The 15,523-nt window shown below is 41.0% G+C and overlaps 2 protein-coding genes across 2 annotated transcripts in view; one reads left to right on the top strand and one right to left on the bottom strand.

The window, feature by feature from the left end:
* Positions 1-15,523, bottom strand: part of fhip1ab (FHF complex subunit HOOK interacting protein 1Ab) — a 445,665-nt gene that overhangs the window by 121,738 nt on the left and 308,404 nt on the right. The window lies entirely within an intron of this gene.
* On the top strand, positions 1,249-9,975 carry LOC100330136 (CXXC-type zinc finger protein 4). Its single transcript, XM_087307911.1, has 3 exons — positions 1,249-1,485; positions 3,289-4,333; positions 9,362-9,975. The coding sequence occupies exons 2-3, from the start codon at positions 3,338-3,340 to the stop codon at positions 9,407-9,409; spliced, it is 1,044 nt and encodes a 347-aa protein (XP_087164037.1). The 5' UTR covers positions 1,249-1,485; positions 3,289-3,337; the 3' UTR covers positions 9,410-9,975.

A 15,523-nucleotide genomic window follows, 5' to 3' on the forward strand; every position in this document is an offset into this window, starting at 1 on the left:
CTCATTGTTCCTGGAAGACTGATGAACATCCATCCATCCATCCATCCATCCATCCATCCATCCATCCATCCATCCATCCATCTATCTATCTATCTATCTATCTATCTATCTATCTATCTATCTATCTATCTATCTATCTATCTATCTATCTATCACTGCAGCAATTATTTTATTATTCTGTTTACATATACATATTAAACACATAAATATATGCAATATACATATATGATCTATAAACTGCGTGTGAATATGCTTCCTGCATGACATGTTTCCTCCCTGGGTTTATATATGTTAATCAGCTTTGCCACGATCTACATTGTAAAAGCGCTATAGACATAAAGCTACTTGATGTGCACGCGCACACACATATATAAATAAATAAAGAATAAATGCTAATTATATATGCATAATTTTTGGTATTGAGTGAAAATGTACATGCGATAGTACATACAGGCAATACATATTTTATATATATAATTAAATACTATCAAATGATGTCTTTGTATGATTATGTATATGGAGAGGAGATAGAAAGCGAGAGCGATTTAATTTTACAACATCAATATAATCGTATATTTAAGTATAGAATGGCAATATAGCTATAATATGTAAATGATGAATCTCCATATTTAGAAATGTTTATATCAGATATGAGGGGTTTATATTTATGGCGCCAAGAGCTGATTTCCTCTCAGATCCTCTCATAAAGAATGTCTGTCAGATGCGTCAAGGTTTCTCTCTCTCTCTCTCACACACACACACACACACACACACACACACACACACACACACACAGTCAATTCCCAACCGGCCGGGATCTGCTCCACCGGGGGGAAACGCCTTCTCGCCTCGGACCCGTTCTGTTTTAATTAGCCTCCCGGTGCCGCGGGTAATTACGGTAACGAGCCGCAAATGAACCGTAATGAACCGCAAAATTCCTCTGGAAAAAAACCCTCACAGAAGCCGCGGCGCGAAGCCCGTGATTAATAACCGTCATTCAGGCATCGGCGGGAAAAAAAAAGGGGCGCGCGAGGAGTTGACACGCATTACCCTCCGCGCCGCGCGAGACCCCGTATGTCAGCCCCCGCGCGCCTCCCGCGCTTCCACAATCATTTCCCGCCAATGATCAGGAGGTGTCCGCAACGGCGCTTCCTCACCTCACACCCCCGTCAGCCACACGCAGCGCGACACACACACACACACATACACACACACATACACACACACACACACCGGGAGGAGCCGTCTACCCTTCCGTCACCCATACCCGCCCCTGAGGACGGTGCGTCGTTGGCGGCGTCAATATTATTTATTATTCCCGTTAGTCTCGGTATTTAGCGCCGCAGCTGCTCACGGTGATCGTTAAAACGGACGCGTCCTGTTGTTTCGCGGCGCGTGTTTTTCTTGTAACGGGGATTATTGAGGCGGCATCAGCGCGCGGTGATGCTCTCCGTTAAAGGATCGTGAAGCGTCGCGAGTCTAAAGGTAAAGCTCGTCCATTTTCCGTCCTCCGCCTCCCCCCCCTCATTCACCCCCTCCCTCACTCTCTCTCCTTCCCTCTCTCTCTCTCTCTCAGACGCGCGCGCGATGGCCAAGAGAATTAATCCGTCGCCTTTAATTGCGCCGCGGTGTCCAGCGGTCTGACGCCCTTAATGACCTCTGATCCGCGCGCGCGTCGCTGCCGCAGCAGGCGGAGAGTAATTACCGTAATTGATGCTCGAGGCAACGGTAGCGGGGGGGCGTCGGAGGGGGAAAAGCGTCTCTCTTTCTCTCCTTCTCTCTCTCTTTTTCCCTTTCACATAAACAAACATTCATTCTGACATGGTAACTTTCCTCTCCAAGCCTGATGATTAATCCTGCTGCTCCTCTAATTAAACTCACTGAAGGACAGGCCTGATGGGGTTTGATCAAACTATGGGATGGACATGCAAAAGAAATGAGCAGCAGTGTTGTTTTATTGATCTGAACTGCCATTTTCTGACGCTCTTAATGCAAATTTGACTGAATCTCATGTATGCAGACTAGAAAAAATGAACGATCATTTATTTTAGGATATAATGTAATTATTACAAATGACAAAACACATTAAAATTAATTACAAATAAACTAAATAGATCCTACTGGATAAATATTTTTATTTATTTATAGTTTAAGGCTTCTTCTAAAATCTGCTACTCAGTATTTAATCAGTAATTTAGGATTTTTTTTTTTACAGTTTTAATAATAAAGAAAATAGAGACAAATATAGATACTAAAGATTGCTAACTAGAGCCAGACGGAATCTGCGAATGTTTTTTGCTATTTGCGATTAAAGATTAAAAATCTGCGGAATTATTTTGGGAGTATCTTAAATAAAAGCTTAATATGCGAAATAAAAAAACTATATATATTTTTTTACTTTTATTTAATGTTTAAATTGCAAATCAAATTTGATTTACTTTATTTGGTAAACAAAGCAAGTCTCTCATATAATATATCGACTAAAGCCTGGTTAATACTTCTGCGTCAAGTGATCGCGCGTAGCTGTGCATTTATACTTCTGCGCGCTGTTTCTGTTGCTCTGCAATACACTTCCGAAGCGCTAGTTGGCAGTGAGGTGTTTATGTTTCTCTGCGTCGAGTTTCTTCGCTGGTGTTTTGTTTTTTCTGAACGCTTACTTAATATTCAAGTGGTTCAAATTCGTTTATTTTAAGGCGGAAACCGGCAGACGTGCAACAACTTTAATCATAAGGTAAACAAAAAACAGCAGTCTCCATCCGGAGCTCCTTCACGGGACTCCACACTTGTAAACACCTGCTGCGTCACGTTTGCGCGGCTCTCACCTCCGCCCACACTCGTCAGTACTACCAAGCCGACCAATCACAGAGCTTGCGCTACACATTACAATTTTTGAGAGGTGTGCGTCAGCGAAGCCGATGGCCACGGCGAGGGGCTATGCGTGCACGATTAGGCTGCGCCGTAGCATACGCGTGCGCTTGACGCAGAAGTATAAATCAGCCTTAAAAGACAGAAAATATTACTGTACAAACTGTATTGTAACTAAATAAGATAAAAATGTTCATATTAGTCAATAATATTACTGTAATTAATTTAAAAACTGAATAAATATTAATTTACGCACATTTACACAAGTAAATAAACAGAATTAATGATGGGCTGAAAATCTGCGTAATTCTACGCGCGCAGATTCCGTGTGGGCCTACTAATAACTGATTTTAGCGTCTGTTTTGCGTATGATAATAGTTGTGTATACTCTGCTGACCTTCAGCTCTTCTGTCTCCTCCGCAGGACCACTGCTGTGGATGTTTGGGCGTTAGTGTGTGTTTGTTTTGCTCCGATGGCGAACATGAGCAGTAGTGTGTGCATGGAGACCCCACACGCTCATGGCCACGCCCATGGCCACGCCCAACACTATAACCCCACCCCTGGGCGGGACTTCCCTCTTCAGATCGACTCCTGCGTGAACCCTGTGTTGGACTACAGTGCGCAGATGGAGCGCTATCGCTCGTTTGCTACCTTTTATAAGAACAGCACCGCTGCCGCCGCCGCCGCTGCTGCCACCCCATTTCCGCAGACCGCCAAAATCGCCCGCATCGCCACGCCCCTCTTCCCGTCAGCCCGCCTATCAGCGATGCCGCCCTGGCCATGTGATAACGCCATGCTCTGGGGCCGGAAGCCTGCAGCGGTTAACGTAAATGCACCACACACACATCGGACTGGCATGTCGAGGGCGGAGCAAGTCAACGTTCACATGTCCGCCAAACACATTCCACAAGACTCCGCCCTCCAAATGGGCGCTGACAACTTCTTGTCGCCGTTGGCAGCGGAGCAATGCCGCGGTCTTCCGGTAACGGGCGCTGAGTGCATGAACCGACTGAAGTGTCCGCCGTCAGTGCCGCAAGGCGGAGTTGCAGAATCAGACCGCGGCGGGACATTCGGAGGAATGCCTCCATTAGGCGGTTTATCACTGCCCCCTGGGGTCATCGTCATGACAACGCTCCACTCCGGAGCAGGGTCGTCAGGGGTCACCATGTCCGACAGCGCGTTTCAGATCGCCAACGTGGCGGCGGACTGCCAACACAGCGGGTCGTCCTGCTCTGGCTCCCCCGCGGCTCTCAGCGGGAATGCTAACGGTAATGCTAACGGCAGCTGCAGTAGTAGCGGAAGTGGAGCGGCGAAACGCAAACGCAAGCGATGCGGGGTGTGCGCCCCCTGCAGGAGGCTGATCAACTGCGGCGTCTGCAGCTCCTGCCGGAACAGAAAGACGGGTCACCAGATCTGCAAGTTCAGGAAGTGCGAAGAACTCAAGAAGAAACCGGGCAGCACCATGGAGGTAGGATTCACACGCACACATGCACGCACACACACAAAAAGCACACACAACCACACACACAACTGCACAAACACACACATACACACACATAGTCATACACAAAGTTACACACACACGGTCACACAATTATTTACACTCAAACACACACACTCCCAAACAGTCATACACAAAGTGACACACAGTCACACAAAATACACACACACACTCATATATTCAGACACAGTCACACTCAAACACACACAAATACTCACACACAGTCAGACACACACAAACACACACTGTCAGACATACTCAATCATACACACACACAGTCAAACTCACAGTAACACAAGTAAAGTCACACACCTGCACAGTCATACAGTTACACACACACACACACACACACACACACACACACACACACATAAATAGTCACACACACACACACACAGCCTCACAGTCAGTCATACACACACATTCGCACACACACACACACAGACACACACACACACACACACACACACACACACACACAGAGTTACATACAGAAAGTCTAATTCACATTCGCGCACACACACACACGCAGTAACTTAAGCAGTCACACACACAACAAACTCACAATCGCACACACTCACACACACACACACACACACACACACACACACACACACACACACACACACACACACATACACACACACACACACACACACACACACACACACACACACACACACACACACACACATATATTCAGACAAACAGTCACACACACAATCAAACTCAGTCACACACACACAGTTACATACAGAAAGTCTAATTCACTCTCTCACACACACACACGGTCTGTCTCTCTCTCTCACACACAAAGTCACACACAAAAACAGTCAAACTCACACTCGCGCACACGCACGCACGCACACACACACACACACACACACACACACACACACACACACCGTCAGACTCACACATATGCTGGGAGGTCTATTGAAGTGGGCTGTTTAATTGGGAATGATGTGGCTGGGGGTTTGGAGTCGAGCCCAGTCTTGGCACAAGCGGCCATAATTAACCATCATGCATTAATGTGTGTGTGTGTGTGTATGTGTGTGTGTGTGTGAACGGTTTGAGCCCTCTTATGCTGGAAAAATGCCCTTTCGCTCAAGCACACACTTTATCACTCTGCCGCGCACACACACACACACACACACACACACACACACACACAGTGAGTCGGCAGTGAGGGCTGTGAGATGAGGCAACATGTTGTAAGTTCTCGGTAATAATACAAAGACAGCTTCATCTATTCACAAGCTCACTGGCAGCACAATCAGACCATCAGAAACCAGTCCACTGCCATTAGATCTAGTTCCGGAGACACGTCAAAACCTGGTTTACGCTATTTCTTCAATTCAGCCATGAATAGCAGGTTACACTAGAAGAGTCTAGAGCAGGGGTGTCCAAACTCAGTCCTGGAGGGCCGCTGTCCTGCATATTTAACCTCCAGCTTGCTTCAACACACCTGCCTGGAAGTTTCTAGTATACCTAGAAAGAGCTTGATTAGCTGCTTCAGGTGTGTTTAATTGGGGTTAGAACTAAAACATGCAGGACACCGGCCCTCCAGGACTGATTTTGGACACCCCTGTGCTAGAGTTATGCGCAGGAAGAGTTTTACTTTGAATGCTTGAGCTTGGTAAACTCTAATCTAAGATGGATTCTAATTAGCTGCCTCTGTTTATTTATTTTAATCTAATTGTTTTGTTCTGGAAGTGACCCCAATATTGTTCTTCTATGTTATAACACAGTTGTGGTGTGACGTTAAAATTATTTTAAAGTTTGTTTGTTTAGTTTTGAAGGTCTTTAACCCTTTCACACGTACAATCACACCAGTGTGATCTGCCTCGGTTGATCCCTAAAGCGTACGACAGGGCTATTCAATTGGCGGCCCGCGGGCCGAACCTGGTCCCCGAGGTAATTTGTTCTGGCCCTCCAAATAGTATGACCAAGACATCAAAAATAAATTTAGTTCAGTCCGCTATAGCTATAAAGTGACGTGCGTCTGTTCAATTCAGTATGAGCTGCAGAGGCTGCGCAGAGCGTGAGTCACCATAAGCAAGTGGTGCAGACAGCCGAAAACATTTGGATGTGTTTTGTAGAAAATGCCTATTGTACAATGCACTGTAATCAATAATAGGGATGCAACGATTAGCTGATTTCACTATTAACTACGCTTTAATTCGTCACAGTTAATAATCGTAAAGGCTTCTCTAAGCCGCTTTTCTGTTGCACGGAAAAGTTATGACAAGTTGCCAACTGTGCGCTAGTTTAATGTTTCAAGTATGTACACCGAGACTAATACGCACGCACAGCGGATAAACTATAGCAGCGGCTGTTTCCGAATCACGTCTTTTCCGCTTGCAAGTTTGTTATTTTTATTGTTAGAATATATGACAATATGCACGCACAAGCGGAGCAACAAACTTACCCCTGTCCGGGCGCATGCAGTAGAAAACATCTTACGGTGAGTTGTGCGTGCCTTTCAGTGCAATGAAAACAAAATATATGTTAGACAAATGATTATTAAAATGATTATATACACATGAACCCAGATGATAACAACAGTTAGTCTAAATAGCTACTTCCCTAATATGAAGCTTGTTGTTCTAAATTACATTAGACGTGATCACCGTGAAAGCGTGATTATTCTTCATAGTATATAATCGTACAACATAATCTATAATGCTGCATCACTAATTGTTCTGCTGTTCAAAACATCACATATGAATGTGTCTGAATGTAAGAAGCCTACTTCAGCAATGCACTGCTTTTGTTGTGCGAAATACAACATTTTGAATGTTTGTAAACAAAAAAAAGGTCAATTGGTCAGTGCAGTTGTTTTAAAATACAATATATTCACATTTCAATGTAGAAAAAGCCAACAAGGGCGTCTTTATGAGAACAAATACAGCATATGGGCTCTTATATGTAGTTGTGTTAACACACATATAGCAAGTCATATCTCTCCGGCTCTTTGTTTGGGATGCTTTTCATGAACCGGCCCCCCTGACAAACTAATTAAATAGCCCTGGCGTACGATCACACTGGTGTGATTAGAGCGTTCAGAGTGCATGTCAACTGGTAAAATAAAAAGCACAGATAGAGGTGCGCGGCGCTTGTCATAAATTACAATCGATTCATGCTTTCCATCAAATAACACTTGTTTTAGATTTCAGACGTTCAAATACACATAACTACAAGCAAAACATGTCATCTAAGGTTAGTAAAATACGCACGGATGTCTATGGAGACGGCAATAATAATTATTTTTCAGTATAACTGGATGACATGCTTTTGGTCAGATACACACTGTTTATGTTACTACAATATTGTCTCTACTCCTTTCGCAGATAAACAGTTCCTTTATGATTTTGGTAGAAAATTATGAAGTTACTTTAAGAAAATTGAATGAATAAACATTGTAAATATCAATAAACTTGGTAAATTATGAATAAACATGACATTAATCCAGAACCTTGATCTCCCCTGCCATTGTTGCTAGTAGGGATACAGCTGCAATCGGAAGTTACCATGAAGTTTTAATATTATTAATTAAATTACGCATTAATTGTATGTTATTAGCATCTACCCCTATCTCAACCCTAAACCGAAACCTCACGGTAAAGTGAAAATATTATTTGTCGTACAGTGTCACAAACATTATGCTGTATAGATGTGAGTATCTTCAGCTATATCCCTTCTAGCTAAAAAACTACAATTAATACATACCTTAATAAAATAATATTAATACTTCTCGTTAACGTCAGATCACAGCTGTATCCCTTCTAGCAACAAAAAAGTTCACAAAAATGTAATAAAATCCCAAATGTGAATTAGTTACAATTTCCATCAAGTTGTTAGAGTGGCTCACTGTAGTATTGGTAACCTAGCAACAAACAGTAAACAAGACAAATGTAATGGAGTCACGGTTTCCAGCAAGTTGTTAGAGTGGCTCACTGTAGTATTGGTAACCTGGCAACCAAAGTAAACAAGACAAATATAATGGAGTCATGGTTTCCATCAAGTTGTTAGAGTGGCTGAGTGTAGTATTGGTAACCTAGCAACCAACAGTAAACAAGACAAATTTGATGGAGTCATGGTTTCCATCACGCTGTTAGAGTGGCTAACTGTAGTATTGGTAACCTAGCAACCAACAGTAAACAAGACAAATTTGATGGAGTCATGGTTTCCATCACGCTGTTAGAGTGGCTAACTGTAGTATTGGTAACCTAGCAACCAACAGTAAACAAGACAAATTTGATGGAGTCATGGTTTCCATCACGCTGTTAGAGTGGCTAACTGTAGTATTGGTAACCTAGCAACCAACAGTAAACAAGACAAATTTGACCAGTGAACACTATGGCAAAGCCCATGAGGAAACTTAAGTGTATTACTCTTAAAGAGATTGTGATGTTGTTTGATGCCTAATCTGCTTTTAATTGTGTAAATTAAACTTACTGAATAATATTAAAGTGATGTTTACACCATTTCTGCATTTTGAAATCTCGGCAACAGCTGGAGGTTTGTAGTCCACAGCATGTTACTGCAGTGTTTACAGTGCTGGTCCTACACTTGTGTGTTTCCTCTCACCGCAGATTCACTTTCGTTCTTTAAAAAGGCGACCGCGTGAAATAAGCGTATTACTTCAATCAGTTGTTATCTGAAAATAACCTAAATCATAATGCTACTTTTGACCAATCAGAATCAAGTATTCCACACAGCCACTCAATAATCACACTTATGCATTTACCAGACAATATGTCAGAGAATATGTCCGACATACACCAACACGCAGCACTATTGGCTGATCCTGAAGGCTTTGCGCACAGATGGTCGGGTCAGTCTGTTATTTGCGTTTCTCAATGTCAATTCACATTTCTCATGATCCAACATTTTGACTCATCGCATCATAATGTGAAGATGATTCACACCATTGTACACATGCATACAGTGAATAACTGCGTCTGGAATCTGTCCTGTGTTTCCCAACAGAGAGCGCCGTCAGCCGGAGCCGCCGATACTTTCCGCTGGTTCTTCTGAAGACCTCCCGACAAACCCACATCATGAAACCAGACTGGAACGCCACAAGAACTGCGATCTACCCCGAGGTCTGACCATCAATCAGGGACTCTCACCGTCCTCCTCACTTTCTACCCCTTCCCCTCAGGACTCACTGTGGCCCGTTCGGCAATGGGGGCGTCAGGTCGCACATGCCCCGCCGGAGAGACAGCGATGGAGCTTTCTGAAACGCTTAAAGTCAGAAACGCTTAACGTGACTCTATGCTTTACACACAGCTGAAATCAAAATTATTCAGCCTCCTGTGAAATATACTTTCCAAATGATATAGATTCAGGATTTTTTTTTATTTGGGCTAGAATAAAAGCAGTTTTAATTGTTTTAAAGCCATTTTAAGGTCAATATTATTCACCCCTTCAGCAATATTAGTGTTGGATTGTCTCCAGAACAAACCACTGTTATACAATGACTTGCCTAATTACCCTAACTTTACCCTAATTACCCTAGTGAAGCATTTACATGTGACTTTAAGCTGAATATTAGTGTCTTGAACAATATCTAGTCTAATATTATGTGCTGTCATCATGACAAAGAGGAAAGAAATGAGCTATTAAAACTTATATGATTAGAAATGTGTTAAAGAAATCTACCTGCCGTCAAATAGAAATTGGGTAAATATATATATATATATATATATATACAGGGGGGGCTAATAATTCTGACTTCAGCTGTTAGTTATGTATAAAGATCAGATTTGCTATGCAGTTTGTTAAAATATCGCTATTTTAATCCAGAATATGAACACATTGCTTGCATTAAGCATTTTCCAGCCAAATAAACTGGTTGCATGAAAATGCTTAATGCAGAATAATGTTTATAAAGTGACTTATAAAGACCAAATTTGGTGTACAATTTAGTAAAAATAAGTTCTATGTACAGACAAGCAGATGAACCCAGAATATAAACAAAACACCCCAAACTGAACTTTATCAATTGTATTTAAATTGATAAATTTCCCTTACATGAAAGTCTTTAATGTGGATTAATGATTTAAAAATTGATATATATATATAAAGACCAATTTAGATATGCAGATTGGTAAAGACATGTTTTATATACAGACATGCAGATGAACCCAGAGTATAACCGCAACACCTTTAATTGAACTTTATGTAAATTTCTGTTAAAAATTATGAATTTCCCTCCTATAAAACTGAGCAATGCAGAATAATGATTTATAAAATAATATATATATGAAGACTAAATTTGGTATATAGTTTGTAAAGACATGTTCCATGTTCAGACGAGCAAATGAACCCAGAATTTTAAAACAACACTCAAAAATGAACGCGTTTTCCTCCCAATAAAAAACTAATTATTGTGGATTAATGTTTTACATAAGTGATTTATAAAGACCAAATTTGACATGGACTGTATTAAAAATACAGTTGCAATCAGAATTATTGAATCTCCTTTGGAATTGTTTTGTTTTTTAAATATTTCCCAAATGAGGTTTAAAAGATTCAGGAAATTTTGTCTGTTAATATTTGTTCTTCTGGAGAAAGTCTTATTTGTTTTATTTTTGCTAGACTAAAAGCAGTTCTTAATAAAAAAAAAATAAAAGGTCAATATTATCAGCCCCCTTAAAGCTATATTTGTTTTCAATAGTCTCCAGAACAAACCATCGTTATACAATGACTTGCCTAATTACCCTAACCTGCCAAGTTACCCTAATTAACCTAGTTATGCCTTTATATGTCACTTTAACTGCTCTTCAACTGTATATTTAATGTACAGACAAGCAGATGAACTCAGAATATAAATGCAAAATCCTAAATCGAACTTTATACAACTTTAGCAAAGTTTTTACTCAAATTTATGCATTTTCCTCCCATAAAAGAGGTGTTTAATGTGGATTAATGATTTAAAAAGTGAGAAATAAAGACCAAATTTGGTGAACAGTTTAGTAAAGACATGTTCTAAGTACAGACGAGCACATTAACCCAGATTAGAAACGCAACACCCTAAACTGAACGCTAAGCAATTTTCCCCCATTAAAGAATTAATTAATGTGGATTATTGTTGTAAATAGGTGATGTATAAAGATCAAATTTGGTATGGAGTTTTCTAAATATATATTCTATGTACAGACAAGCTAGAATATAAACGCAACACCCTAAATTGAACTTTATACAATTTTAGCTAAAATAATATTTTAAAATGTGCATTTTCCTCCCATAAAAGAGGTGTTTAATGTGGATTAATGATTTAAAAAGTGACATATAAAGACCAAATTTGGTTTGGAGTTTTCTAAATACATATTTAATGTACAGACAAGCAGATGAACCTAAAATATAAACACAACACCCTAAATTGAACTTTATACAACTTTAGCTAATTTTTGTATTCAAAATTATGCATTTTCCTCCCATAAAAGAGGTGTTTAATGTGGATTAATGATTTAAAAAGTGATAAATCAAGACCAAATTTGATAAACAGTTTAGTAAAGACATCTTCTATGTACAGACGAGCACATCAACCCAGATTACAAATGCAACACCCTAAACTGAACGCTAAGCACTTTTCCCCCACAAAAGACGTAATTAATGTGGATTATTGTTTTTAAAAAGGGATTTATAAAGACCAAATTTGGTATGGAGTTTAGTAAAAGTATGTTCTATGTACAGACAAGCAGATGAACCCAGAATATAAACGCCACACCCTAAACTGTACTTTACGCAACTTTAGCGATTGTTTTATTCAATGTATACATTTTCCTTCCAAAAAAAAGGTGCTAAATGTGGATTAATGATTTAAAAAGTGACGTATACAGACCAGATTTGGTATGGAGTTTTGTAAAAACATATTCTATCTACAGACAAGCAGATGAACCCAGAATATAAACACAACACCCTAAATTAAACCTTACACAACTTAAATATTTAAAATAAATATGCTTTTTCCCCATAAACGAACTGCTTAATGTGGATCAATGTTTTTAAAAAGCCATAAATACAGACCAAATATGGTATGCAGTTTGTTAAGTATTCTATGTATTCATAAGCGTAATGAAGAATATGTACGTTAACGTGAATATTAACATGTACAATTAAACTGCACATTAATCAGTTTTCTCCAATGTAAAACCGTTAGCATGAAAAGGCTTAAAAGTCATCTATAAAGACCAAATTTGGTGTACAGTTTGTTTATGAAAGTTTGTTCTATGTACAGACAAGAAGATGATCCCAAAATATAAATGCAATACCCTAAATCGCACGTTAAGCATTTTCCTTTCTTAAAAAAAAAACATAAGATGTGATTAATATCAAAATATAAAAGGGATTAATGTGGATTTCTGAATTAAGTGGCTGTTCACACAGAACGCGTCTTTGCATTTAACAAATACGAGATGCATCGCTTAGGATAGGTTTTATAAACTAAGCTGCTCCTCCGTAATGTTAATGTCAAATTAAATAACTTTTGTTTCAACTTTTCACTGTAAATACAAGTTCCAAAGGCTTGCCCCGCCTCTGAGTTCCTCTGATTGGTCCACTGCTTTGGAACTGACAGTGATGAGTGGCACTCTGTGTAACCGTTTAAATAGTTCTATCTCGACACATAACAAATATAGCATTTAAAACAGTAGTTTAATAGTAATAAAATAGTCTATACAGAATTCAATCCAATATCACTTTTCACTGCATTATACAAGCTTTTTCTTTTTAGGTATTGTATGGGAGGAAACGTGCAATTTGCATATTATGTTCATATTCTTAGCTGTATGTACAAAATAGTCAGTAAATCAAATTTAGTCTTCATGTATTACTTTTAAATGCATTTCTTAAGGAATAACTAATGACAGACTGTTGAATTATTAGAGAATAATGAACAGCGGAGGTGTCGATGTAGTGAAGCGGAGTGTTCATTATACCTCAGGTGTGCTTTATTCTCTAATAATTCAACGTCAAGCAGTGCATCAGTGCTCTTCACCTCTAGTTTCCAGTCCAGCTGCTGAATCCACTGTTCACATGTTGTGTTCTGGAGTTATTCTGTCAGGTTTCTGTCCTCCTGTGTGCAGCACTAGTGTCCTCCACATCTCCTGCTCCTCCTACTAATGTAATTTTGTAGCTGTGAGATAACTCTAATCATTCAGCGGAGTGATATGAAGCTGCCGGAACTACTTTATCTGTGCGCTTATCTGAGAATAACAGCACACCTGCCCATTATCCAATCAGAATCAAGCACTCGACAGTCACGTTAAGCGTTATGAATGAAGCGTTTGAGAAAGTCCCGTCGAGGGCAAGTCTTTGGATCTCAGACTGACCTCACCTCAACCAAACACCACGGACAGAGAAACAGAGACTTGATTCGAGTCGTATCAGGACCCCATCCCAGATTAAAGGAGCAGATCAGCGGAGATGCAGTGTTTGGTCATCATTTACTCACCCTTACACCTCTCCAAACCCTGCTGTTCATGCCGAAGACAAGCTGAGGAGGAAGATGCACTGAAGTGGAGGTGCTCTGTCAAACTCTGAAATGACAAAACAAACTGTATTACAGCATGATCCCATTAATCACAGGCCATCGTTTGGCTTCGGGAGACACGATGATGATGATGATGATGATGATGAATTCAGTCGTTCCTTTCTCGTCACACATTAGAAAATCACTAGCTGTGTTTCCATCCACCTGTTTAAATGCGCATTTTGGATTACTCATTCATTTTCCTTCAGCTTAGTCCCTTATTCACCATAGATCGCCACAGCAGAATGAACTGCCAACTATTCCAGCTTATGTTTAACACAGCGGATGAAACCCAGTACTGGAAAACACCAATACACTACGGCCAATTTAGTTCATCAGTCCCCCTATAGCGCATGTGTTTGGACTGGAAACCGGAGGAAACCCACGCCAACACAGGGAGAACATGCAAACTCCACACAGAAACATCAACTGATCCCAGACTCAAACCAGCGACCTTCTTGCTGTGAGGCCACAGTGCTACCCACTGCGCCACCCAAACCTTTTATTTAACAAGAACATATGCACATTAGCTACCATGTAAACAGATCTAGTGAGTAAACTCGTGCGCTTCATCAGTCTGCATGATGTGGTTTGGTTTCTGCCAGATGCTGATCAGATATACATGTGTTTGAGGGTCCCCAGCAGGCATTTCTTGTTTTAATAGATGCCTAAACAGTCGCCTTGGCTAAAACAAGGCTAAATTTGGGCTGTCAGTGGAAGTCTATAGGATGTCTAAGAATAGGCCAAAACTAGACCAGTCATCAAATAAACAGAATTAGATGAGGACACATGTGAATCCTGTCTGTTTGGTGACTAATCTAGTTTATTAAGTGAGGTTCTGACGCTCTGTGCTCATTGATAATCCCATGGCACTTCTGGTAAAGTCTCCGGCAGGGCTGCTCTTTGTCACCAGTTCTGTTCAGAATATTTATGGACAGAATTTTAAAGTGCAGCCTTGGGCTGGAGGGGGTCTGGTTCGGGCACCACAGGATCTCATCTCTGTTATTCGCAGACGATGTTGTTCTGTTGGCTTTATTGAACATGGACATTCAGCATCCACTAGGGCGGTTTGCTGCGGAGTGTGACGTGGCTGGGATGAGAATCAGCACCTCCAACTTCGAGGCCATGGTGCTCCACTGGAGAAAGGTGGTTTGCCATCTCCAGGTTGGAGGAAAGTCCTTACCCCAAGTGGAGGAGTTCAAGTATCTCGGGGTTTTGTTCACGAGTGAGGGAAGGATGGAACGTGAGATTGACAGGTGGATCGGTGCAGCTGCAGCAGTAATGCAGTCAATGTACCGGTCCGTTGTGGTGAAGAAGGAGCTGAGCCGAAAGGCAAAACTCTCAATTTACCAGTCAATCTACGTTCTTGCCCTCACCTATGATCATGAGCTTTGGGTCACGACTGAAAGGAGAAGATCTCAGATACAAGCAGCCAAAATGAGTTTCCTTCGCAGGGTGGCAGGGTGCACTCTTCTGGATAGGGTGAGGAGCTCTGACACCCGGAGGAGCTCGGAGTAGAGTAGCTGCTCTTCCACATCCAGAGAAGTCAGCTGAGGTGGCTCGGGCATCTGTTTCAGATGCCTACTGGACGCCTACCTAGGGAGGTGTTCCAG

Source organism: Danio rerio, chromosome 23, assembly GCF_052040795.2.
Source record: "Danio rerio strain M-AB ecotype USA chromosome 23, GRCz13ab, whole genome shotgun sequence".
Classification (NCBI taxonomy): Eukaryota; Metazoa; Chordata; class Actinopteri; order Cypriniformes; family Danionidae; genus Danio; species Danio rerio.

Coding starts and splice junctions, on each gene's coding strand:
- LOC100330136 (XM_087307911.1), top strand. CDS start 3,338: ATGGCGAACATGAGCAGTAGTGTGTGCATGGAGACCCCACACGCTCAT. Junction 4,334..9,361: donor AACCGGGCAGCACCATGGAG/GTAGGATTCACA, acceptor GTTTCCCAACAG/AGAGCGCCGTCAGCCGGAGC.